Source organism: Nicotiana attenuata, unplaced genomic scaffold (genome assembly GCF_001879085.1).
Source record: "Nicotiana attenuata strain UT unplaced genomic scaffold, NIATTr2, whole genome shotgun sequence".
In the NCBI taxonomy this organism is placed as follows: Eukaryota; Viridiplantae; Streptophyta; class Magnoliopsida; order Solanales; family Solanaceae; genus Nicotiana; species Nicotiana attenuata.
In genome coordinates this window covers 45,334-72,594 of record NW_017672533.1, presented here as the reverse complement: position 1 = coordinate 72,594, position 27,261 = coordinate 45,334, and the positions used below count along the sequence as shown (strand labels likewise).

At 37.3% G+C, this 27,261-nt stretch overlaps 2 protein-coding genes across 3 annotated transcripts; one reads left to right on the top strand and one right to left on the bottom strand.

The window, feature by feature from the left end:
- Window positions 1-10,992: 10,992 nt before the first annotated feature.
- LOC109213567 (protein farnesyltransferase/geranylgeranyltransferase type-1 subunit alpha) lies at window positions 10,993-18,047 on the top strand. Its single transcript, XM_019377382.1, has 5 exons — window positions 10,993-11,337; window positions 11,669-11,778; window positions 12,475-12,595; window positions 16,297-16,392; window positions 17,119-18,047. Exons 1-5 carry the CDS (start codon window positions 11,101-11,103, stop codon window positions 17,599-17,601), a joined length of 1,047 nt encoding a protein of 348 aa, XP_019232927.1. The 5' UTR covers window positions 10,993-11,100; the 3' UTR covers window positions 17,602-18,047.
- A 690-nt stretch (window positions 18,048-18,737) lies between these two features.
- Window positions 18,738-26,965, bottom strand: LOC109213568 (endonuclease III homolog 1, chloroplastic-like). Of its 2 annotated transcripts, none has more exons than XM_019377383.1 (11): window positions 26,806-26,965; window positions 26,575-26,708; window positions 26,293-26,356; window positions 24,748-24,807; window positions 23,500-23,648; window positions 22,191-22,257; window positions 21,415-21,506; window positions 21,107-21,244; window positions 20,929-21,033; window positions 19,740-19,823; window positions 18,738-19,227 (listed from the first exon to the last, which is right to left on the bottom strand). In XM_019377383.1, the coding sequence occupies exons 1-11, from the start codon at window positions 26,858-26,860 to the stop codon at window positions 19,105-19,107; spliced, it is 1,071 nt and encodes a 356-aa protein (XP_019232928.1). In that variant the 5' UTR covers window positions 26,861-26,965; the 3' UTR covers window positions 18,738-19,104. The 2 variants fall into 2 exon arrangements, with proteins under 2 accessions (XP_019232928.1, XP_019232929.1); XM_019377384.1 differs by having other exon boundaries at window positions 26,575-26,696; window positions 26,806-26,963.
- Window positions 26,966-27,261: the final 296 nt, after the last annotated feature.

Sequence of the window (27,261 nt, the reverse complement as noted above, 5' to 3'; positions counted from 1 at the left end):
AGTTTTGACCACGTGGGCCCGGGGGCGTTTTGGGAAATTTTGAGTAAAACTTTGGGAAATTCACTTTTCATGCATTCAAATTTATTAGATTAGCCTTTGTTGATACACTCAAGTAATTTGTGACTAGATTCGAGCGGTTTGGTGGTGAATTCGAAGGGTAATGCTATACTAGAGGATTGAGTTGAGTTTGGAGCATTCGAGGTAAGTGTCTGATCTAACTTTGGCTTGAAGGAATAGGATTAGAGTGTCATTATTTGCTAATTGCTAAATGATCGAATACACTTTATTTGATGCCGTGCATTTTATTTGATTGCTTTTGGTGAGAATGAGAGTAAAAGCACGAAGGTTGATGCCGTGCAACTGTTGATTTTCCTGCTCTCATTAACTATTGTTATTGCCCTGTTTCTTACTTAAATTGTCAATTTTATATCCGGACTGTACTCCCCCATAGTATGCTCCCCTCCTTCTTAACTGTTTAACTTCTGTATTCTTTCCTTGTATTGCATATATATATACATTGAACTGCACAGGTTGATTTGGTAGTCATGTCTAGCCTCGTCACTACTTCGTCGGGGTTAGGCCAGGCACTTACCAGCACATGGGGGCGGTTGTGCTGATGCTACACTTCTGTGCTCTTTTGCACAGATCACGGTACCGGAGCAACTTTTGGACTACAACAGTAGGATATTGATCGGGAGCTGACTTCAGTCCAGGGACTTACGAGGTAGCCTAGATGGCGTTCGCAGGCCGGAGTCCCTTTCTATGTTTTTAGTTTGTCTTCATTGTACCGAGATAGACATTTAGGCATTTTCTATTCAAACTTGTTTGTAGCACTCTTTAGTAGTTCGTGAGATTGCGACTCCAGTCTTGGGTAGAGAAATATTAAACTTTCGCATTTTGGGTTTTCAGTTATTATGTTCTTTTTTTTAAAGACTTCCGCATTTATTTAAAGACTCGTTGCTTTATTATTGTTGTGTTGTCATCCGAAAATGTTTAAAATGTTTGGCTTGCCTAGCTCCGTTAGTAGGTGCCATCACGACTCCCGATGGTGGAAAATCCGGGTCGTGACATCAAATTTGGTAGGTTCATCGGAAACGGTCCAGTGAGCAATACATATCAGCTTAGCTGATTATGTATGTCGTTTCTTAGGCATTCGGGGTCGTTTAGATGGGTTTTTGGCCATTTTTCTATTTTCTGGATTTTTTTTAATAAAAGAAATTTTTTAAAAGAAATCTGTGATGGTAGGGTTCAAATACCATTGTCTCCAATCATGTTTTACAATAATATAATGAATTTATATACTGACATAGGTCTACTTCCACATCGGATAAATTCATTATAGATGATTACTGTAGTTTTACCTCTAGCTATTTGATTACTTGTATTAACTCTCCAACTGAGTAACATGTTGATTCAATGAAACTAGAGTTTATTAAAATGATATTTACCTATCTTAAATTAACAGTTTACTCTCCATTTGAGTTGGTCCTCTTTAAATTTATGGGGTTAATATCTTACATCACTCATATATTTTGCATGAATAGTTAAGTTTCCCTAACGAATCTAATTGTTCAATGAGATTGGTTATATGTGTAATGTGATGTTGAATTTAATTATTCTAAATACATAACTAATGATCTATTTAATGTGAATATCTCTCAGATTAACCATGTCATTCAACCCACTTACCTCAATTTTGAACCAAAACAAGTTAGAAGGACCAAATTATGTTGACTGGAAAAGGAACCTTGATATTGTCCTAACTGCTGAAGGTTACAAATTTGTAATCACTGAGGAGTGCCCAGAAAAACCTGAAAATGCTACTGATGATCAGGTTAAGGCCTATGACAAATGGGTTAAGGCTGATGAGATGGTGCGATGTTACATTCTTGCCTCTATGGCGAATGTTTTGCAACATCAGCATCAGTCTATGGGGTCTGCTTATGATATGCTCGAAATTCACAAAGAGATGTTCGATGAGCAAAATCGTGCGGCTAAGCAGACAGCCATGAAAGCCCTTTTGAACACCAAGATAGCTGAAGGATCATCGGTCAGGGACCATGTTCTGAAGATGACGAGTCTTCTGAATGAACTGGAGGTCCTTGGAGCTATGATTGATAAGGAGTCTCAAGTTGAGATGGTCCTGCAGACTCTGCCTGACAGTTTTTAACGATTTCGCTTGAACTATAATATGAAAAAAATGGATTTGTCACTGGTGAAATAGTTGAATGACGTGCAAGCGGCAAAATCCATTATCAAACAACAAGCTCTAGTTGTGGCACTCAATGTTGAGAAAGGTTCGGTTTCTAAGTCGAAAGGTAGTAAGAAAAAGAAGAAGGCTCAAAAGGTTTTGGCATCTGGAGGTACGACTGGTGTGAAAAAGTCCAAAGGCAAGTACTATCATTGCAAGCAACATGGGCATCACAAAAAGCAATGCCCTGCCTATCTGGCAATGTTGAATAAGCAAGGTAATTCAAATTTAAATGTCGTTGAAACTTGTTTAGCGGCTTTTTCTACCATGTTTTGGTGTGTAGATTCGGGAGCCACTAATCATATCTGCACTACTTTGCAGGGGTTTCAGGAAACGCGGCGGCTAAGTGAGAATGAAGCTTGCGTCGTTCAAGCCAATAGCAAGCCAGCACAAGCTTTAGCATTAGGAAATATTAGAGTTTCGTTTAGTAGTGATAGAGTTTTAGTTTTAAAAAATGTTCTCTATGTACTTTCTATTGGAAGAAATTTGATTTCGGTTTCGAAAATAATGGTGCTGGTTATAATATTTATTTTGCTAATAACTCTGTTATTATTAAGTTTAATAAATATTTTATCTACACTGCTGCTAGAGTAGATGACCTTTTAATTCTTGATAGATCTCCTCATGTGCTACAACAACCAAAATAATTAAATAACATTAATTTTTCACATAAAAGAAAATATATTTCTGAATTGAGTCAAACTTATTTGTGGCACTTACGTCTAGGTCATATAAATCTAAATAGGATTTCGAGATTGGTCTCTGATGGACCTTTGAGTTTGTCACGCCACGAACCTGGGCCTGGACGTAACACGGCACTCGGTGCCTGACTACATGTGACCGAGCGAACCAACTGGCTGGCTGAATCAACATGTGGTATCATCACATACTGAATGCGGAAGATAAAATAACACATGCTGATATACTAAAAGTCTGGATGATATAAATCAAAGTGCGGAAAAACTAACACAATTCTGAAATATATTTGTAGTCAACACAGCTTAATATGAAAAGCCTGCGACTCTGTCTAGCTGTTACTCTAGTCTATGAAGCCTCTATTGAAGTACTGAAAACACTAACTATCTGTAAATACTGATAGGCTGTAAAGTAATGATAATGCCCCGAAAGAACTGGGGATCACCAAATAGCTGGTACGAGAATCCTAGGGCTCTGCATCGTTGACCTGTAAATCATTACCTGCATTGTGAGATGCAGGCCCCGGGCAAAAGGGACGTCAGTACATTTGAATTGTACTGGTATGTAAAGCAACTGAAAGAAAGAATTATAAATGTCGAAACTGAAACTAAGCTGATAACTGAAATGATAACTATTGAAACTGAAACTGAAGTGAGAACTGGTAACTGAACTGATAACCGAAAGGATAACTGATAACTGATAACTGATAACTGAACTGATAACTGATAACTGAACTGATAACTGAAAAGAGAACTGATAACTGATAACTGAACTAAATAAAGGAAGTAAGGTTATGAATACTCCCTCTTCTGAATGATGAACAACTTGTTTATCTGAATATTAAATTGCGGCCTCGGGCCCAATATATATATATGCACAAGCTGCGGCCTCGGGCCTAAGTATATATATACATAACTGCGACCTCAGGTCCAAAATGCAAAAAGCATAAACTGCGACCTTAGGCCCAAAGATGCATAAAGCATAAACTGCGGCCTCAGGCCCAAAGATGCATAAAGCATAAACTGAGGCCTCAGGCCCAAATACAAGTGTTCAACATTCAGGGATTTAAAATCAAGAACTGAGAATCATACTGCAATATATGATAGTGAAATACTAAATCACATTGAGTTATATGATACTGGAATACTGGATCACACTGAGTTACATAATACTGGAATACTGAATCATACTGAGTCACATACTAGAATGAGACATGTATTCTTGAACTGGTTATGAACACTGAAACTTCGACTGTTTATGACATGCTGAGTAACCTATACTGAGACTTAGGGACATCAAGCCCAACTCTATATTGAATACGAACTGAGCTCACAACGTTCGAAATGAAAGTCATGAACGAGTTATGAAACTAGAGAATAGAAGTTGTACAACTATTCAAGGAACTAGGCTTAACTATATTTCTGAGGCAATTGATACGTCGTAAAAGAAACGTAGTGTAGGGAGAATCATTAAAATTCCCAAACATAGAAAGTTAGCCTCGCATACCTTAACTTCCTGCTCTTGAGCATAATACAACATTCGCCAACCCTTCCAACTTCAATCTATATCAATACAAGTCAAAGGGATTCCATATTAGCAATAATTCTCATGTTTTGGTCACTTAAGCATTTTCTCAAATACTTGGTGACATAAAGCATCATAGCCCTTATTAATGGTGTTTCTATACCCAATAACCCATTCTCTTGCTCCTAAATAAATTCTAAAGTCTCAAATGGTTATAATCAACATTATTCTTCATCACCCATAAGGTAAACAACACTCTTAACCAATAATCAACACTCAATACCCCAACCCTATAATTGTTCATGCTTTTCTATCAAACCCATCAACTCATATCTCATGAACTAGAGTCTATAACCATTAATTCAATGATAGAATCAATTAAAGGGTGAAGATATTACCTTTTTGACGTTCAATCTTCTTGAATTCGAGTTCTAGGGTTTCTTCTCTCAACAATGGTATCCCAATTGAATATCTAATGATATGGAGGGTTTACCCATGTTAATAAGATGTTGGGAAACTTAAATAAACTTAGAATCACCATTAGAACTTACCTTGGATGGTGGAAGGACCCTTAAGGAGTTAGGTTTTTGAGAGCTTCCCTTCCTAGAGCAAGTTTTTATGTTTTGGGACTGTGGGGGACGAAATATAGCTTTAAAACGACCCCCCACTAGCGCGCCCGCGCTACTGGAGGCTTGCCCACGCTAAACGGCAGTAACACTGCCTCAAAATTAGCCCGGCCGCGCTAAGGGCGCGCTACCGGCGCGCATATCGCGTACTGTTCTGTAAAACGCGCATAACTTTTTGCACAGAGATCCGTTCGGGCTCCATAATATATCGTTGGAAAGCTCTTTCAAAGGCCTACAACTTTATGCTTTGAGTTTTCCCCAATTCCTTACAAATTTTCACTAAAACTTGCTAGAAGACAGACCTTCTGCAAACTTAGTTGATTTTGTCAAATCTTATGCACCTCACTTTCCATCTTGATTTAAAAATAACTATTTTCACCCACAATCATCCCGCTAGGACTTCATATGTCTAAAATATCAAATTAATACCCATTGAACATATCCATACCTAGTCCGAATGTACGGGGTGTTACAGAGTTCATTGAAAGTGAAATCACTGCCAACTTGCAAATCCTGTTTAGAAGGTAAAATGACCAAGAGACATTTTCCCTCAAAAGAAAATAAAGCCAGCGATAAGCTAGAATTAATTCACTCTGATTTATGTGGCCCTATGAATATACAAGCAAGAGGTGGCTTTAGGTATTTTGTGACTTTCACAGATGATTACTCAAAATATGGATACATTTATCTGTTGCGACGTAAGTCTGAATGCTTTGAGAAATTCAAAGAATTTAAGACGAAAACAGAGAAACGACATGATAAATATATCAAAACATCGCGATCTGATCGTGGTGGTGAATACCTTTCTGCGGAATTTATTAAATACTTATCAGACAGTGGAATTACATCTCAATTATCTGCCCCAGGAACACCACAACAAAATGGTGTGGCAGAAAGAAGAAATAGGACCCTTATGGAAATGGTTAGATCATTGTTAAGTTATTCCGATTTGCCTTCTTCCTTTTGGGGATATGCTTTAGAAACAGCAAATTACATTCTAAATTTTGTTCCTTCAAAGTGAGTACCTTCAACTCCAGTAGAATTGTGGACTGGGCGCAAGCCAAGTTTACGGCACATTCGGGTTTGGGGTTGTCCAGCACGTGTGCTGAAAGGGAAAGCGGATAAATTGGAATCAAGGACAGAAGTATGCATATTTATTGGATATCCAAAAGGAACTAAAGGCGGTTTGTTTTATTTTCCCAAAGAAAAAAAATTAATTGTTACGACAAATGCCAGATTTTTAGAAGAGGATATTTAATAAACCATATTCCTAGAAGTAAACTAGTTTTACAGGAATTAAGTAACTGAGTAACTAAAGACTCATCTCTAGAACATATCCCGAAAGCCAGTATTGACATACCACTGCATTATCGTAGTGGGAGAAATGTCAATAGGCAGCAGATTGCACAAGAGCAATTGCATGACATCTCACTACACCAAAGTAGTGGGAGTAATGTTGAGCAACCTCAGATTGTTGGGCAACCTTAGATTGTTGAACAACTTGAAATTGTTCTGCAGCCTGCACTCCAGGAAGAAGTTAATGATATCCCAGCACCACAAGGTGTGAAAGATAACATTGAAGCTTCAGTTCCAGAAAATGATGTCGTGATTCAACAACAAAATCATACTCCACCTGTAGTGACTAGTCGTAGTGGGAGAATTATTAGAAACCTCTCCAATTTGCGCTCTTAGGAGAATCTTATGATAGAATCTCTGAAGAGCCTAATACAGAACCTATTAATTACGACGAAGCACTACAGGATACAGATTCTGATAAATGGGCTGATGCTATGAAATCTAAAATGGAGTCCATGTACTCCAATCAAGTCTGGGATCTTGTAGAACCACCTACTAGAGTCAAACCCATTGGTTGTAGATGGATCTATAAGAAAAAGAGAGCAGTGGAAGGAAAAGTGCAAAATTTTAAAGCTAGGCTTGTTGCAAAAGGGTTTACTCAAAAAGAAGGGATCGATTATGAGGAAACCTTTTCCCCTGTAGCCATGCTTAAATCCATTAGGATTATTTTATCCATTACTGCTCATTACGATTATGAGATCTAGCAAATGGATGTCAAGACTGCTTTTCTAAATGGAAGTCTTAATGAGTGCATCTATATGGCACAATCAGTTGGTTTCATAAGAAGTGGCAATGAGAACATGTTGTGTAAATTAAAAAAATCCATTTATGGATTGAAACAAGCTTCTAGAGCATGGAACACTTTTTTTGACGCATCGATTAAAACCTTCGATTTTGATCAATGTCAAAATGAGTCTTGTGTCTATAAGAAGTGGGATGGACATAAAGTTACATTTTTGGATTTGTACGTAGATAATATTTTGCTCATAGGAAATAATGTGAGCATGTTGAATTCAGTAAAGAAATGGTTGTCCTCGCGTTTCAGTATGAAAGACTTGGGATAGACAGTACATATCCTTGGGATCAAGCTTATGCGAGATCGCAAACAAAGGATAATAGGCTTGTCCCAAGCACTTTATATTGATACTATTATCACCGGGTTCAGCATGCAAGATTCCAAGAAAGGCTTTCCTTTAGACATGGAATCTCTCCGTCGAAAGATCAGTCCCCAAAAATGACTGATGAGATAGAAAATATGAAGGCGGTTCCTTACGCTTCTGCTGTAGGGAGTCTCATGTATGCTATGCTATGTACTAGACCTGATATCTGCTTTGCTGTTGGCATGGTTAGTATATATCAGTCTAATCCTGGATGAGAACACTGGACTGTCATTAAGCATATAATCAAGTACTTGAAAAGGACTAGGGATTATATGTTGGTGTATCACTCAGGTGATCTTGCACCCATTGGCTATACTTATTCAGATTTCCAGTCATATAGAGATTCTAAAAAATCTACCTCAAGATATGTTTTTACCTTAGGAGGTGGAGCCATAAGTTGGAGGAGTATCAAACAATCATGTGTTGCTGATTCCACCATGGAAGACGAATATGTGGCTGCATCTGAGGCAGCTAAAGAGGTTGTTTGGCTCAGGAACTATCTAAAAGAGCTTAATGTAGTTCCTTCGGTTCAAACACCGATTGTACTTTATTGTGACAATAGTGGTGTAGTTGCAAACTAGAAGGAACCAAGAAGCCATAAAAGGTGTAAGCATATTGAGCGTAAATATCACTTAATTCGGGACATAACTCAGAGAGGTGATGCAAGAGTGTTGAAGATTGCGTTAGAGGAGAATTTGGCAGACCCGTTTACAAAGAGCTTGACACAGAAGATTTTTGACAAGCATGTAGAAGGAATGGGTATTAGATTAGTAGACGCATAGTTATGAGTCTAAGTGGAGATTGTTGGGATATACTATTAACCATGCGGTTTAGACATAGTATTTTGTTTTATTCTTTATGGAACAATTATTTATTTAATTTATTCAATTCAATAAAGCACTATTTTAAATAGATCATTTGTTACATGTGTGTCCTTTTAGTTATGTAGCGGACAATTTAGTGTATGAAGTCTTAGCTCATGCACAGAAGATTAAATTGTCGGTTCTCATAATTAATAAACTATGTTCACAATCAAAGATATTATTGGATAAAATATCTTGATGATTGTAGCACAAGATTATAGTATAATTTGTCTTGATTATGGGAGTGGTTTTATTCCGACTTCTTGTGCTAGTATACTTAGTGTATATTGAACAAACCAAGTAGAGAAAAGATGTTTTTGTACTGAATATATATAAAATATTTNATATATATATATATATATATATATATAATATTTTCTCTAATTCATTAAATGAGCTTATACTCCTAATCTTGATATAATTATTATGGTCAATGTAGTTTGTTTATTGTTTTGATTTATCAAAAGGTACGACTCTATTCAAAGTTAGTGTATGCTTAATAGATTGGACAATAACGAATAACATTTGTGAAGTAATAATTAGGTGATAGAATCCATGACTCGGTTTTGAGTTTGATGATACCCCTTTATGTAAGCTTATAAGTTTTCATGTGAAAATCCGACCAGTGGATTTTGTATCCCTCACATGAAATAATTTAAGCGGAATTGTAATGGATTTAATTAGTTGATTAAATTAAATTTTCAGTGATTTAATTTAATTAACTGGTATTTGAGATCTTAACATGGGAAGTTAAAATAAGTGTTACTGAATTTTCGAAATTCATATTGAGGAGTTCAATTTCAGTTTTTAGTGGATTAAACTACAATTAATTATAGTAAGAATTTTTTCATGCTAATTTCGAACTAATGCTATAATTGGTAGCCTCTTATTATTTTTGTGGTCCCTGTTATACCTAGTAAAAATCTGGATTTGACTTGGGTAAAAAGTGACTTGGGAGAAAAGTCATCTGGTAGAGTTGGAGTAGGATTCTACTTGTGAAAGCAGAATCCTACACGTGTTTGGAGCTAATTTTCGGCCAAAAACTAGTCTACTTAGAGAACGACCTAAGAAGTATTGGGGAGAGGTGATCAGGCAGGACATGGCGAGGCTTCAGATTTCCGAGGACATGGCCCTTGATAGGAAGCTGTGGAGGTCGGGTATTAGGGTCGTAGGTTAGAAGATAGTTGAGTCTTTCCTTACTTCGTCCCTTTGTGAGGCTAGTGTGGTAGTTTTTCTAGTCAGCTGGTGGTAATGTTGTGTCTTACTACTATTTTACTACTACTTCGTTCTTCATAGCGCCTGGTCTATACATTGTCTATCGTTTTTCCTTTGCATCTACTTTCTCATTTTCATGATATTATTTTTCCTACGTTTTCTATTGGAGGTACTGATATTGGGTCTTTGTGTTTTCGTCTTCTTGAGCCAAGGGTCTTTTGGAAACAACCTCCCTACTTCTTCGGGGTAGGGGTAAGGTCTGCGTACGCACTACCCTCCCCAGACCCCACTAGTGAGATTTTACTGGGTTGTTATTGTTGTAATTCACCTTTTAGAGTTGTATTGTTCTTGCCCACCCAAAAGCAAAAATCGTCCAAGGTTTTACTAGGCATATAGCAGAAGACTGCAGCCCTGGATTCTTGCTATGTGGAGGAATTGTGCAACGATTTCAAGAGGTTAGTGCTTCTAATCTAGTAATTATAGCGTTGTTTAGTTTATATGTATTTGATGCCTGAATTGTATGCTTGCTTCCGCTACGCATGTTCTAACAGGGGAGTAGGGGGTGGGTGGGATAGGAGGTGGGGTGTGGGGGAGTTGGTTGGGATGAGAATATGGTCGAGAAGGTTGAAGAAGAGTTTCGGAAAATATTTTACCTAAAACATTTTCCTCCAATTTTTACTTACAGCTTGTTTGGATGACTGTCACCTATTGTATCGTATCGTATTGTTACTTTAAATACAATGTTTGTTTTGATTGTTACTTAAATTTTATCGTATCGTATCGTTAAATCCGTCGTTACAAAACGACGAAAAGTATCACTTTATGCAACGGCCGATTTGGTGTGATCGCGCCATTACCTTATTTTTTCTCTCATGTCACCCTTCATTATTAATAAATATTCTTATTTTGTCATTTCCCCTATCTTTTTATATAATAATTCTACCTCGTATCATAATTTTTTTAATAATATTACAAGTTTATTTTCATATTGCTAGTGCGTGATATCATGAAATGATGACAAACGATACATTCTATCCAAACATTGTATTCGTCAAAGGATACCATACAATATAATATACTACGATATGATACATTATAAAACAATATGTAACAATGATCCAAACAAGCTGTTAATGTTAAGCGGTCTGGAACCGGATCACGGGCTCCGGTTAGAAAAAATGACCCGCCCTGTCCGGCTCAACCCCTATCCAGCCCGTCCCTTAGCGGGCCGGGCTGAACCGGGTCAAACCTGGTCTGTCGGTGGCCTGGCCTGGCCTGATTAACACCTTTACTTCTACTAGAGTTACAACCTTCCTTCTCTTTCTGCTAAACTCCGGCGCATTGAAATACCGCCGGCAATTACTAAGTAAAGGTCTGATCAGATCCCGGAGATCGATCCGAGTAGGAAAATGGATACTGGCGAAGCTAAGCGAACGCGAATCCCGTTCAAGGAAAGGCGTGAATGGGCCGATGTGAAGCCCGTTCCACAAGACGACGGGCCCAGCCCGGTGGTTCCAATAGCCTACACTGAAGACTTCTCGGAAACCATGGACTATTTCCGGGCAATACACTTAGCCGACGAGCGGTCTCCACGCGCCCTTCGGCTTACTGCTGAAGCTATTCAGCTAAACCCTGGAAATTACACTGTAAGTCTCTAACTGCAATTCCTCTTTCAGTTCTTTCCTTTTGGTTTTTATAATGCAGTATTTTGTGAATTTAGGTGGGATTATTTTTGTATTAATTGAACTTTTCGTGTATAAAAAGGGTAAAATTGCATCTTTGGTGTAGAATTGGAATCTGAACTTATATGTTAATGGAAGTTTGTGAGACAATTGCGTCGGAGTTTGTATAGCCCCTCTGTTTCGTTTTGTGTGCCTTAGTTTGACTGTCTACAAAGTTTAAGAATGTAAAAGGACTTTTGAATATTGTGGGCACAAAGCTTTAGAGTTGTTAGTTAATGGGTAATTTCATGTTTAGGTATGGCAATTCAGGCGAGTTGTGCTGGAGGCATTGGGTGTTGATTTACATGAAGAATTGAAGTTTGTTGATCGCATTGCTGGGGAGAACACAAAAAATTATCAAATATGGTAAGTTGAAAACTCCACACAGGTCCCTTCTAATGTAAAGGTGATGGAAAATGAATAGTTTGTTGACAAGTGATTTATATCATGAATCAAGGTTAATAGATATAACATGATCATACTGCTTCAAGTTGATGGGATTAGACAGTACGCGAGCAACTACCAGATACGCCATTATAACATATAAGACGAAAAAACGATAAGTAGAGACACTCGATTATTGAGTTCTGAATGCCTATTGTGTGGTAGAAGGAGGGAAATCATGAATTAGTGGTGAATTGGTCATTTTTAGTTAGTTAGTGCCCTGGAATTCCATTCTATTAGAAATAAAAATTAATGGCTCTAGCACAAGGTCGACAGGATTCATTGGGCTGAGAGATAAAGTTAGACATGCAGCTTTTCTATGAGATGTGCATGTTTCAAAGAAATTGCAGAACTTTATAAAATGTATTGTGTTTATGCTCTTGGAATATAAATGTTCATAATAAATATTCATTGGTGAGGGGAAATGATTGTTTTTAACCCTTTTCAGTATCTATGTATCTGCATATTATACTTGACTCCATGTTTTCCTTCACGGAGAAGGGAAGTGGGAAAGTTTGTTCCTCCACACAAGTTATTCTTGATCTGTTGAATTCCTCATTTTAATCTAATTATAAATATGTGCACAATGCCGAAGTTCTTCATAATAGAAACTTACAGGCATCATAGGCGATGGCTTGCTGAGAAGCTGGGAGCTGATGCCGTGACAAATGAGCTAGAATTCACCAAGAAAATATTTTCTCAGGATGCAAAAAATTATCATGCTTGGTCCCATCGGCAGGTTGTCTTTCCATCCCTTTTCTTTTTATTTGGGGGGGTGGGGGTGGGGGTGGGGGTGGGGGTGGGGGTGGGGGTGGGGGTGAAAATATAATACCTCTACCTGTTTAAAAGAAGCTCTTTTGCATGAGTGTATTTCATGTTACTAAATTCATGATCTAGATTATTCAAGTTCATGGAATTGATCCAGATCCTAGATAGAATTTACAAGATACTAAGGTCAATGGGAAAAGTCCCCGGGGCTTAGTTCAATTGGCAAAGGTTGAGGGACTTGTGACTTAGGTCACAGGTTCGAGCCCAAAGCCATGCAAATTAAGTCTACAATTTAAGCGGAGAAGGGTAGAGGGACAAGCCCATTATCCCCGAGTTTTGAAGGTTGTGGTTTGTCCCAAGGATTGGCCCTAGACAAATTTCTTCGTCATCCAAAAAAGAAAAGAAAAGATAGTAAGGTCAAAAAAGGGTGACATAGGATCTTATTAAATCTTAGGATCCCATGACAACTCATTACATTATTTTTGGGGTTTTGCTTCATTTTTTCTTAAAACATGTTACATGTAATCAATCCCAATTATATCTCTCCCTCTAATAGTGTTGTCAAATGTCGAAAAACTTTGAAAAGCCCCAAATTCTTCTTTGACTTCACAAGTGTAATTAAAGTAATATATTTCATTAAAAGCAAAGGGCAAGAGATGCCCGTATAAAAGAAGTATACCAAAAAAAAATAGGAAACCTTACAAAAAGACATAGTTTTCTATGAATGCCACCCAATCATCTATTCATAAGGGAACCTCATGGGTGCTCCAAAAAACAATAAGTGAAAAGAGGCTATTCCCCAAATAAATAATATAATTCTCTACTCCATCAAAAGCTCTCCTATTTCTTTCTCTCTCCATATGGTCCACATAAGTGTAAAGGAGCAACATCCCATGCTCTATAGAGTTGCGTCTTCTATTCTGTCTTTTGAAAGCCCAACTAAACATTGTGTCTTTCAGGGTGCCCGTCATTACCCACTCCATCCCAAGCCATCTCAAAATTTCCCACCACAAAAAAGATGCTATTCGACAGTGCAGAAGAAGGCGATTCATATCTTCTCTCGAGTCTTTACACATAAAGCACCAACTTACACAAGTAATCTTCCTCTTCCTCAAATTTGAATAATGTGGAAAGAAGCTCCTCCCCAATTAGGAGCTTCTTATAATAGGACTAAACGGAAAAAATGCCATTATCCCCGACACCGTATCTCCATGCATCATATTTCTCTTGTGAATATTATTGATTGTGAAGTAATCCAAGCAAATTTTGATATTCTTCTATCTCCCAGTCTTGCAAGTACCTCCTAAACCTTAAGTGCCACTGCACTTCTTCCCCCGGGAGGCTCCATATCTATGGACCAACATCTTCTTTTGGCTTGAAATATTGTACAGGTTCGGGTATGTGATTCTTAAATGTTGTCCTTGCACCACCTATGCTCCCAAAAGCTTATCCTACTCCCATCCCCCACTCTGATGAAATGTTCTCATCAAACTCTTCCTATCCGTTTATAATATCCTCCATAAACCGCACCCATCGGGAAGTGAAGCATTTTTAGTCCTCCACCCCCTTCCAAAACCCCGTACTTCTCCACAATCACCCCCCTTCAAAGAGCATCCACCTGTACCCGAGATCTCCATAACCACTTTCCTAGTAACTCCTTGTTGAAAACTCTTAGATCTTTTATCTCCATCCCACCCCAACACTTTGGTGTAGTAACAGACTCTCAATTACCTAGTGAAACTTCATCTCTCCAGTCTCCACTTGAGCCATGCTTTAGAAGTCCCTCTGAGGTTTTTCCAACTTTCATATTACGCTAGCTGGAGCGTGTAACAAAGACATAAAATAAGTGGAGACGCTTGGCAGTGTACTCTTAATTAATATCTCTTTTGCCAATCTGCAGGCCTCTTTTCTACCCCCTCTATCACCGGGTTCCAAACTGCTAGGTCTTTATTAGATGCTCCCAGCGGTAGTCCTAGATAAGTTGAAGGAAGAGCCGCAATCTTGCAATTCATCACTTGCGCTAGGACCTCTATATTCTCAACCTCGCCCACCGGGATAATCTCGCATTTTTTGAGGTTGACACTACCTGAAACAAAGTCAACACTTGTCTCAGATGAAGCAATTGTGCTCTATCAGCATCACTAAACACGAAAGTATCATCCGCAAACAAAAGATGAGACACCCTCACAATACTTTGACCACCAATCACTGCAAAAAAGACCCTAAGTAAACCAGCCCCAGCTCTGACCATCATCCTACTCAACGCTTCTATCACTAAAATAAACAACATTGGGGATAACGAGTCACCATGTCTCATCCTTCTCGAGCTACCAAAGAAACCACACGGACTACCATTCATACGAACAGAGAACCTGGTTGTTGAAATGCAAAACTCGATCCATTTCCTCCATCTTGCACCAAATCCCATCCTCAACAAAGTGAAATCAAGGAACTCTCAACTAACATAATCGTAGGCCTTCTAAGGTCCAGTTTACGCAATATCCCCGTTTCTCCTTGCTTCCTTCTCGAGTCAACCACTTCATTAACCACTAGTGCTGCATCTATAATATGTCTTCCATCCACAAAAGCATTCTGTGAAGTAGATACTGTCACATCCAATACCTTCTTTAGTCTATTGGAAAGCACCTTAGATATAATCTTATGAATGATTCCCACTAGACTAATTGATCTATTATCCTTCATGCTCGATGCACGCTCTCTTCTCTGAACAATGATAATGAAAGAGGCTTGGAGGAAAAAGTAATTGTAAGCATAAACAATTTAAAATATATGAAGTAACAGTAAATCAAGTTCAATAATCTTTTCGAATTTCTAATTCAGATGCAAAGAAGACAATTTAAAGTTTTTGATTTGGCAATAGAACTGGTTTTCTTGTGTTAAGTTCCTTATTTCCTTTACATAAGGGTGACCTTGTGGTCAATGACATGGGTGTAAATCTTGGAGATCAGGGTTTAAGTACCTCTGGATGACTTCCTATCTGTCTATGCCTTGGGGGTAGAGTTACTCGGTACTTTTGCTAGTGGGAGATAGTAGGTATCTAGTGGAATAGTCGAAGTATGCACAAGCTAGCCCGAAAATCACTACTTTTATCAGAAAAGGAAAGAATCCCTTATTTCCTTTTCCGAGTTACGTACCAAATTATTCATATCATTTCTTTGACAATTAATATCTCACTTGGCAGTTACGTATATTGAGTAGTGTCGCTATCTTCAAGAGCCAGAGGTGGCTGCCTTAGTGCCTAGGTGCTGCATTATAGCGTCAGTTTAGTGAGATGAAACGTCAACCTGCACTGTACATAGTCATTGTTTAAGCGCTTTATGAGCCTTTAACAACACTACCTATAAAAGCATAAACAATAGGGATATAGCAAATCAAAAAAAAAAATAGGGATATACACTCCAAAATTTTGTGCTGCTTTAGTTACTATACAATTTCAACTATACCTTTGAAGTCGATTTCCAGTCAAATCAAGATGATAAAAGCACAGACAAAGAGAGTAATTAGTTTTATCTATTCTTGGGTTAATCTTACAGCTCTGTGATCTAACCTGGAGCCTGCGAAGGATGAGCCTGGATCCTACTTTTTAGTATTTGCTTCTTTTTTCTCATTAGCAAACCAGAATACTGATCTTCTTTTTTCCTATTTATGCAGTGGGTCCTTCAAGCTCTTGGCGGATGGGAAAATGAGCTTGCCTATTGTCAACAACTCCTCGAAAATGATATTTACAACAATTCTGCTTGGAATCAGGTAATGATTGAACTTCTTTTCCCTTTTTTATGATGATAAATAATTCTTTGATAGTAAAAGAAAAGGACTGAGAGGAACAAGATGTCCTCAACTGACAGAATCAGAAGGTATAAACAAAGAAATCTCCAAACAAGAAGCATATACCACTCCTTTGGGAGCTTTGTTAGAAGTATGCCTGCAAACGATAAGATGGCAAGAAATGGATTTTTCTCAATCTAAAGCTGGGCGCGGAGTCTGTGCTGGAATCCTCTAGGGGTACCCAAAAAATACAGCACAGAACAAGCATAATATTCTTCCATATCTTCTTCATTGTCCCAAACCCATGAATTTTTAACGAGAAAGGACTTCTGAGGTTGACATATAAGTCTCCATATTTGCAAATAACCTCCGTCAAGTTTATTTGCTAAAGAATGCATAAAGTGTGCATGAGACTCATTACCATGTTTGCTTATAGCAGCTAGGAGAAATACACATCAACTGAGTAGTGCTGCTTCTATTTGACTATGTTCACTCTCCTTTTAGTCTCGAGCAGCAATTAGCTGTAAAAGTTCCATTCCTTTTTTGCTTTTTATTCTAAAACTCCTAACTGATATCAGTGCCCCCTGACATTTTCGAGGAGCTCATCTCTAACAAATGTTTTATGACTATTAACTTTAAAAAGTTATTAAGGGTGAAAATTCCTTTGTGAAGGTAGTGTAGCTTCTCACTTTACTTTGTTTCTTGTAGAGATACTTTGTTGTGATACGATCACCTCTATTAGGGGGCCTAGCGGCAATGAGGGAATTGGAAGTGAATTACACAGTTCAAGCCCTCAGAGCTAGCCCGGAGAATGAAAGTCCTTGGAGGTATCTTCGCGGTCTTTACAAGAATGATACACAATCTCTAGTTGAGGATTCTCAAGTAGCATCAGTGCTTTTGGATATTTTAACCTCCAAAAATAATCATGTGCATGCTCTGAGCTTGCTGTTGGATCTTCTCAGTCAAGGTTTTGAACCAAGCGAAGAATTAAAAAGTGCAGTAGAAGTTCTTACTCCACAGTCATGCTCACCGGATTTACCCTTGGCGAAGAGAATTTGTTCCATCTTGGAACATGCTGATCCAATGAGAACAAACTATTGGAATTGGCGCAAAAGCACTGTTCCTGTTCAATCAGCTAAATGCCAGAATACAGATAGGTTGGCTGATTTAAGTATGCAAGATAACTTGTAAGAATATTGCAATGACGTTGTACGAATATACAGATCGCCATTATCTAAATTCACTGAAGAAGTCACGTCGGACACATCTGCTGGGAAATAACTGAATGACTCGAAGTACTGGAAAAACTGTTCCCCAGGAATTTCTTATTGCCAGCTTTGTGTTCCTGCCTTAAGTTTTGGCCCTGGTTTATTCCTCAAGTTTGGATGCATAGCTTATTTATGGTGTGGCTGACTTCCAATATTCCAGAGGAAGGCTGGTAGCATGTGCAATTCTAGCAACTTTTATTTTGAGTTAGTTTAAAAGTTTTGTAGTTCTACTTTAATGAAGGATATATTACAGTGGGGTTATATTTTGTAGTTTTACTTTAATGAAGGATATATTACAGTGGGGTTATAGTTATACTCAGACTTTGGATTTCATTTTTGTAATTTATCAAACGGAAGAAAATGTGACAACCTGAGCCTGAAAAGTTGGAGAATACAGCTCATATCATTTTAATGCTATACCAAATAAAATTAAAAATCTAAAGCCTGATAAGATGGACACAACTCGCTCACTTCAATTTTCTTTCTGATCCTTTGACATGTGTATGGACAGTATCTAGAATCACGTTGACAAGTTACATCGTGGATGCAAAAATAATTTTCAGTTGACTACGTGTCAGGATATGGGTGGGTTCACGTGAACCCCTGCCCCTCTCTCTAAACCATTCAAATTATATTCTTTTCAATAGTTTGCATCCACGTAGTTATTAGTCAGCTGATTAACATAATAACGAATTTGTTGAGGAGAAATATTGTCTTCCAAAAAACAAATTCTCCTACCAGTTTTGTCAAAACTATGATAAGGGACGTGATATGGTGCATATTAATATATGGCTTTTAACCTCCATGATAATCCTTGTCCCAATGTGCCAAATATCGTAAATCCGTAGTTTTACAGTTTGGTAGAAGATACTCTAAGAGGATTTGGAAGAAGTGATGGACCCTTTCTGCCAAACTGAACATAGTCTTCATTAACATCTCCAGAATAACCATTCAATTCTTACCCTCCACACAATAAAAAAAGAAAAGAAATTAAATGAAATGCTGGTAGAAGGACATACATTTGGAATGCATTGCTCATCCACAATTTGAAGAGGCAAATAGTATCAATCCGAAATATTGATATCTTGGAATAACTTTCCCTTTGATCTCAAATGAGGATATGTTCTTACACCCGTCATAGAGTGTAGGATACTGAACTGAACTGTACAGAAATGGATCTAAATGCTACAATACGCACTTTGCCAGTTTGTCAACTTCTTCACATTCTCCCACCAAACAAACCAATAACTTTCCTTCCCAGTCCACCAAGAAGAAAGAAAAAAGCATAGACGTTTATATGGCAGACATAAAATATGAGCTAAGAGCACAAGGATTTTCTATAGTTAAATCCAAAATGAAAATGTTATGGGAGAAATGACTCAAAAAACTCTATCCTCACTGCTAAACTTGTTGAGATTCCATCATGTCACTTTTTGGGAGTGGAAGATGGGCTTGACACCTCTTTGAATGCAGATGGGCAGAGATCACTTACCGCACAGATTGCACAACGTGGTCTTAAAGGAGTACATATGGTCTGTCCAAATCCTACCTGTTTTTAAGAACAATAGAACTACGTTAACTGGGCCCAAAAAAAAAAACCAAAGTGATTTGCAGGCGAACCTAAAAACAGAAATGGTTTAATATATAAAAGCTATTTGTCTACTTTGGTGCAGCTATTGAAATAGTCTTCTGGATTCAGATGCTGAAAAGTTTCAACAAAGAAGAGACGTAGAGTCTTGAGATTGTTAGTTCCTCAACTTCCCACTCTTGTGGAGTCAATTCAAGCGAATATGTTGAGCTTTTTGAGCTATTAAGATACGTTCCCTAGTCAGATACCTTGTTCTATGTTCTGCGAGCAGCACTCTTGTTAATGTCTATACCTGCTGCTTCGAAGAAATTTTCACAAAAGTATTTATTACTGTGCATCCACTTTCATTGAGATGAGATGAAAAGAACCATGCAAGAATCTCCACCAGTTTGGTTGCTTTACATTACAAAGATAGAGAACATATATACGTAGCTATGATTTATGCCTGCAAGGAAGATAGATTGCGTACATACCAAGAGAGGATTGATTGGCACCCATTCTTCCTTCGGAAGCCAAAGCTGCAAGGACTCCCTAGTCTCCTCAGGGGTTCTAGTTTTCTAACGAAGAGCAAACAAGTAAGAATGTAAGCAACATTCCTCAATGAATTATGATACGATTAAATAATGGATAGATGCTTTAATACCATTTTGTAAGGTAACTTAAGTTTTGGATCCCCTCTTTCCAACTAGCCATATAGACATTCAGTTATTTTGTCCTAGGCTCCTAGCTGTACTGGTCTAATAGAGGACGACCAGGTTAAAGAAAAGAAAAGAAATAAGGGGGAACGAAAAGGAAGCAAAATTTGTCAAGCCAAAGCATGTGATCCTTGTATGGCGAGAATGAAGTAATTTAACAGTACTCTTCTCCAATGGTTTTTCAGTCTTCCACAATATGCTAATAAAGGAGCCTAAAAACCATCAAACAGGAAGCAATGAGGCTCATAACAAGCATTCTCTTCAAACCACCAGAAATTCTTATTGCTAGACAAAGCAGGCCTTAAATCAGCAATTTCTTTATCTCTCCACTTACTGGTCATGCAAATTCATTTCCACCATTATTTCTTACAACAGTCTCCGCATGCTTCTACTTCCTGTTTTAATGAATCTGAATATAACCATTCAATTTTACACTTTTCCTTTAATTGCAAGATCGACGCTTGAATTAGCGTCACTTTTCAACTACTGCATAGTAAAGCAATTGCAAGTCTAACCAATCAAATCTTCTATGCCTTAGGCTGTTATCAGTCAAATTCGTAGAATATCTTTCGTTCAATGGTAATGTTGGAGGAAGTAAACTTCTCCATCTTCCTTGGGTTACGCTTGTTGAACATTAGGAGAACTGCAACTGTTTCTCAACTAGGTTTAATTCCTATACCGCCCCTAAAATGTTGTTGGCCATAATTATTATTACCCAGAATGGTTATAAAGCAGTGCTCAAACCCCACACCATAAGTCTGCTGTAAAGGTAATCCATAATAATGGAAAGCTAAAGCAAGGCAGATGTTTAGAGTTTCTTTTACTTTTCTTTTTTACTTGGGACTTCCATATATTTTATGCTTTCCTCAACCCATATGAATTTTTAGTTAAAGTTGAAAGTAACATCAGTTAAGTGAGAAATCATAGACATTAGACGCACTCAGTGTCTGATGGAAATAAAGAGTACCTGCTTTGTTCCAGGACGTGATACCCATCCAAGCCGATTACAAATACGATGCACATGAGTATCTACACATATCCCTTGAACGTTGTCCCATGCAACATTCATAACCTAAAGGAAAATACATCAAACTAGTTTACAAGTGAGGATGACAAGGGAACAAGGGAAAATATAACCTCCTTACTAGATGAGCCATCTTGGGACCAATTCCTGGGAGTAGAAGCAATTCCTCCAGAGAACTAGGAATGTCCCCGTCATACTTTGAAAGACAAATTTTTGCAATTTTTTTCAGGTTGCTAGCCTTTCTCGTGTAAAACCCCACCTGAAAGGGAAAAAGTGTGCATACATTACCAAGCAACGTTCAGAAAACTCTCGCACATGTTGATTAAAGGACAGTGCTGAATGTTTCTTAATTGTCTCTAGCAGTTCAGCTTATCCAGGTCTAGCGAAAGCAATAAACTATGCAAGTAATTGGCATAAAAGAAGGCATACCGGATATATCAAACTTTTGATGGTTTCTTCATTTGTTGTGTCAATGGCATCTGGAGCAAGCAAGCTATTTTGCTGGAGACGCTGGATAGCTCCTGTATGATAATAAGACCTTAACGAATGCAAGTAATATAACACAAAATTACAGATTATTTGAACCAGACCTAGGTCTAACAAAAACATTACAGATTATTTCAACCAGACCTAGGTCTAACAAAAACTATGTAATTTAGTAATGACACCACATGATAATTTAGCACTTCAACTCAAAAATCATGTATTTCATTTTTAGCAACTGTTTTTCCATCCTATATTTACTACTTATTTCAAACCTGAACTTATAGAAAGGCTTCTACTTGCACAGACTCTAGGACTTTTCAAGTTACAAATGGAGATTTGAAGGAGAAGTTCACTATACATGGTTGCGGGATATCAGCAGAGAACTTTTTTTGCCATAATCAGGGGAAAACAAGACTCTTGAAATAAAATAAAGAAAAGAAAAGAGGAAAGGCTCCTTATGCTGAATTTTAGGAGAAGAAGCTTTTTCAAGACTGCTGGAGCAATATGGGGTAAGAGGATGAAGACAAGGACAAAGACAATGACAACAATGACAGATTTTTTGATTTTAAGATATAATAATCAGTGTAGATTACCAAATATCTTAGACAATCAAATTTAAATGTCAGGCACAATACAACTAGAATTGGCAGCATCAGAGTTGAGTACAACATCAGTAAGAGAGCTCTCCAAAATAAAATATTAGAAACTTTAGAACTTGCCATGATTAACTTGATCTTTGGTCTGGCTAGACAAGAGTGATGATACTAGGACAGCAAATCTTCTTTCCTGATGAAAACATGAAGTGACAAAATTAGCAACAACGTCAAGATCGAGCATCCAGAACTCATCAATAATTCAAAACTTCTCCACCAAAGAGTCAGCATGGATACAATTTCTGAAACTTGAATGGACGTAAAACCAATTCTCATTCAACAATTAGAAGAGTTTACTGTTAAACGCACCTAAGAGCCTGTAGCTGAAAAACAGTTTATTAATAATAGCCTCCTAAAGTAGGCAAAGCACTGAATTAGCAGGATATTAGTTGAGTACCTAAATTCATATAACAAAATAAAAGGATAACATCCAATAATTGTATGTTTTGATGAACTTCTTTCACCACAAATGTTTTGTCTTCGTCCTTTTCCAGAGTAAAATAGTTCCTTTTTGAGGTAAAATATATGGATACTCTTCTACATTGCTGAAATTATGCACCTCTTCTCCTGTTCAGGAAATTAGACTACACCCCTTGAATTTAATTCCATTGCACATGAGTCACCTAAAGTTCTGACATTAGTTAGTCAAAAGGAGACCAGAGGTTGCTAATATCACATGAAAAAAGGTACCACTACACCCTTTTCAGTGTAACTTCTACTCTTTTCCTTGTCCTATTCATTCTTACCTCTACAAAATAACATTGTTTCTATCCTCATTATAGGTGTTATCTTCTTTTGTAAAGCCATTTCAGCCGCTACTGCGTTCTGCTATCAGTGGCGAAGCCAGGAATTTCCCCAACGGTGTTCAAACTTGAAAGAAGGTGTTCAATATATGTTATATATCTCTAAAACCTAATATTTTACTTATATATACAATGTAATTTTTTGACAAAAGGTGGTCAATTGACCACCCTTAGGACAATGTGGCTTCCCCCCTGGCTGCTATACATATATATAAAAGGAAGAATTATCTTACAGAGAACACATTGTTTCTTTGCTTGAGTTATCATTTGATCTTGTAGTAATCTGTAGTAAGTTGTTCAATGGTCTAGGAGTCATTCTAGAACTTCCTTTCTTTAATAATATCATTTTCCTTAAAAAAGAATGGTTAGTGTTCACAAGCCCGAAACTTATACCTGCCCACCCCCACCACCCCCACAAAACCACTACTTAACCTTGTTGACATTGAAACCCTTTTTATCCAACAATTACTTACCCCTTTCACCCTCACATATTTGAATCCTAAAGCTGCTTCAAATTCATCCCACCATCACAAATATGCTTTTGAGTTCAATTAGTGCACAAAGAATATTACCTTGACAGGAAGAGAACTCCCAGCTTTCTCACAACCCATGGAGTCTACAGGTGCATCCTCAGAGGACCTCATCTTGCGGATTCCTTCAAGAATTTTTTCCCAGTTCGGAGGTGGTCGCACTGAATCAGATAGACTGATGCTTTTGATTTCTGTCCTTCAAAACACCTTAGCTAAATGATATGGTTAAACAAGACAAAGTGCCCATTGGCTCAACAAAATGTAGAGTTGCGCATAAGGATGCTTTTAAGTCCTTATTTCAAACTAACTGCGGTAAAACCTTAAAAACTCTTGCAATTGGCAAACCACAACAAGACATAATAAACAGAACTCTATTAAAGCATCAAAATATATCTCATTAATTCCAGACTGAGGCCAATTCTGTTTGTCGTGTCTAGAAAAATGAATTCAAGCAAAGAGCTCTTCCCTTTTCTTCTTTATTCACTTTGGTAGTAAAAAAATTACATCTTCATACCTTATTAAAAAAAATTACAGCTTCCTATTGCAGATTTCTATTCAACGTGTCAATTGAGGTCTTCAGTTCTGAATATTAAAAGTAATGAGACCAATGAATGACATAATATTGCTTATCCGTCAAATTGGACTCTTCTACTAGAAGTTAAAGCCATTCACCAGCAGATTTGACAAGCTAGTTTGAAGAGAAATAGTTTTCACGGTTTTAACTCAACAGACTTGAGCTTTTGACCAACGAAACAGCCATATTTGGACGATCTATAATTCATATTTAGTTGGGTTTTCAAAGTTTTACAGATTTGTGAGTTTTGTTTCAACAAAAGTAGATTATTTTCAGGCTTATAGCTGTGAGTGTGATATTAGGTTAGAGATAAGATCTGTTTAAAATTTTGATCCTAGAGGTGGAGGTTTGTCACATCCAAAAATACCACTTTGTAGTGACATGAAGGAAGGGAGATTTGAGGAGGTTCTCCTTTTCAGATTTGAGATTGAGTTGTATGATCTTTTGAACCTTTAGCTAAGTAGAAGGATTTCTTGTAGGTTTAACACTTACCCCTAAGCTGGAAAGTTTGTTCCTTTTCTTTAAGTGCATATTTGTCTTACCTCCTAATCATGTTCACAATTCTTGACAATTATATCTATCATCTCTTTCGAGCGTCATCCAAAGCTCATCAGCATAAACAATGATGCATATTGGAAGAGACAAGGCTAAAAACATATCTAAAATCTATTCCTACTTCAGAAACAATAACGGAAACCTCCAGATTACCTCATTACCTTTTCGTGTCAACTGGGATAGAGATTTTTCTCCAGTCAAATGCAAAGTTTTGGCAGGTGCTGCACGAAGTAAAGAATGATTAGCAAAACTGATGAAAACAAGGAGATTGGGAAGTCCAAACACTGATGGACACGAAAGTAAAATAGTAGAGCTGCAAAGGTGATTGAAAGCTTGTAATTGTGACAGGTTATCATTGAAACTTCATAAAAACATGAAAAAGAGAAATAGCAATAACATCAAAAATTCAACTTTCAAAATTATCTCCCTATCATTTCCAAAAGTGGCCTTTGTCACTTGCTAACAAAACACGTGCTTATACTTTTATCCTTTTATTTTTTCTTTCTGAGTGGGCAAGCACATAAGTTCTATCTTAGGAACTAGGTAATTTTTGTCAGGAAATGATCGATACTTTTAAGGCTGCCATGACATTAGGTGTGCCATTGAGAAGCCACATCTATAGATCTTCTATTACTAATAAGTCTTTGATAAATGACTTGCAAATACTAGGTCGTGTACTTCCTCACTCTTATCTCTCTTCAACACTCTAATTCTTTGCATAATGCAATTTCAACTCATTCTTCTACACAACTTAATTTTGACATGCCTTAACATGCTTTTCTTTCATTTCACAGCACTTTGATTAATACACAAGGAAGTCAAAGAGCTTAGTTAGGTTCCTTGGTCCTAATGTGTCTATGTAAAAAAGAAAAGATATCCAACAGGTCATAAAGATTCCGTCGCATTTACTACTTTAATTAGTCATCTCCTATCCCTTTTGTTGCTTTACCATTGATATCTTTTCTAACTTATCCGTCTATTTTAAATTCCAAGAGTTAGTTCATGTCAAGTCATGCGATTATTTTGGTCTCACTAACTCAAACTTGAAGGAAATTTGCTCCTCGAGTCAATAAACAAGTACACCTTTCTTTTAGCACTAGCTAACTACATAACTTGGACATTCTGCATTTTTTCCATTTTTTTAACAGTCACTTAATCTAATTAACAGTCTTGCTAAAGTTGTATCTTCTTAGTGTTCTTGTACTTGAATAAAAACTGTTATAATATCATGCTCAAACTTCATTGTCTAATCTTTTGATAAGAAACTTCGTTGTCTATTCATGCAGAGTTTTGATCCAATTGCATTCATTCATTTCACCATTAGCTATAGCACTGATTGTCAATTTTATTTTCCTTGTACCCCAATAGAATGCGGTAGACAAGAATATAAAGTCCAGTAACCATCAAGCTTAAACAAGGTAATAGGTCTTTTGGTTTCTTAAAAATCGAGGGAGGTTAAAAACCTACTTCCTAAGCACAAGGATATGAGCAGAAAGTTTCGGAAAGGTTAGGAAGTTACTAAATAGCAACAAGGTTTGGGCTATCATTGCATCCATTTCTGCCTGGCAGACAAGCTGAAAAGGAGGAAATTTCAGATATCTAGGCAAATAATCCTTTTCATTTGATTAAGGATATCTAGGGAAATAATTGTCATTGTGTTGATGGCGATAAGGGTAGTGGAGTCAAAATAAACACTTGAGACTTACTTGACTGGGAACACATATCGTCCTTGGAATAGGAAAAATCCTCTATATCAGGCAGTTTAACAAACTGCAGAAGTCAAAAAGAAGATCAGAAAATTGTTGTTTGTCCTTTATGTCACTGAAAACTAAAAGATCAAATTACTTTCAAAAGCTCAAATGATTAAACCAAAGAAGTTATTTAGATGGTCAAGATTACTGATGGCAAAAGTTTTGAATCTATTAATGCACTTAATTACAACCATTTCAAACCAAGAGTAGTAATAAAAAGATATAGGAGTAGCATACTTTTTGGGCAGAAGATTCTTCCTTGACCTCTTTGGCTATAACTTCAACAGTCTTTTTCACTCTCTTTTTCCGGACGAAAACACGAAGTTCAGGAACGGAGCTTCCACCTGAGCCTTCAGAACCTGAAAATAAAGCTGATACTATAATATTACTGAAAATTTCCAACAATACTGAATAACTATGTCCACCAATCATAGGCAGATAGGAAATAATCAAATAATGTTAGCTGACCTGGGTTTGTCTCAGAAGGGGTTTCTCGCTTGAAGGAGCTTCGCGTTATTGGCATTTTGGCGGAGGAAATCGTTTGAATCCGAGTTGGGACAAAGGGGACAAGTGTAGTGTTTCTCACAAGACATTCTGAATAAAACCAAACTATGGCGTTGCTTCTTGGTTTTTGGACCCTCCTCGAAAAAGTACAAGCCTAATTTGTTGGGGAAAAATTTAAAAGGGAAAAAGGCCAAAATTGTACCCCTATTATTGAAAATTATTCACGTTAATATCTCGTTCTACTTTCCGGTTAAAATAATACCTGCCGTTATTAAAGTAGGAGAAATAGTACCCAAATCTAACGGATCTCCTACGTGGCAATCGGGTCCCTCATAATAATGTGCCAACCAGTCAATAAATTGCCAACTAGACTTTTATAACCCGCCCCACATGATAACCCGCCCCATTTTAGAATAACTC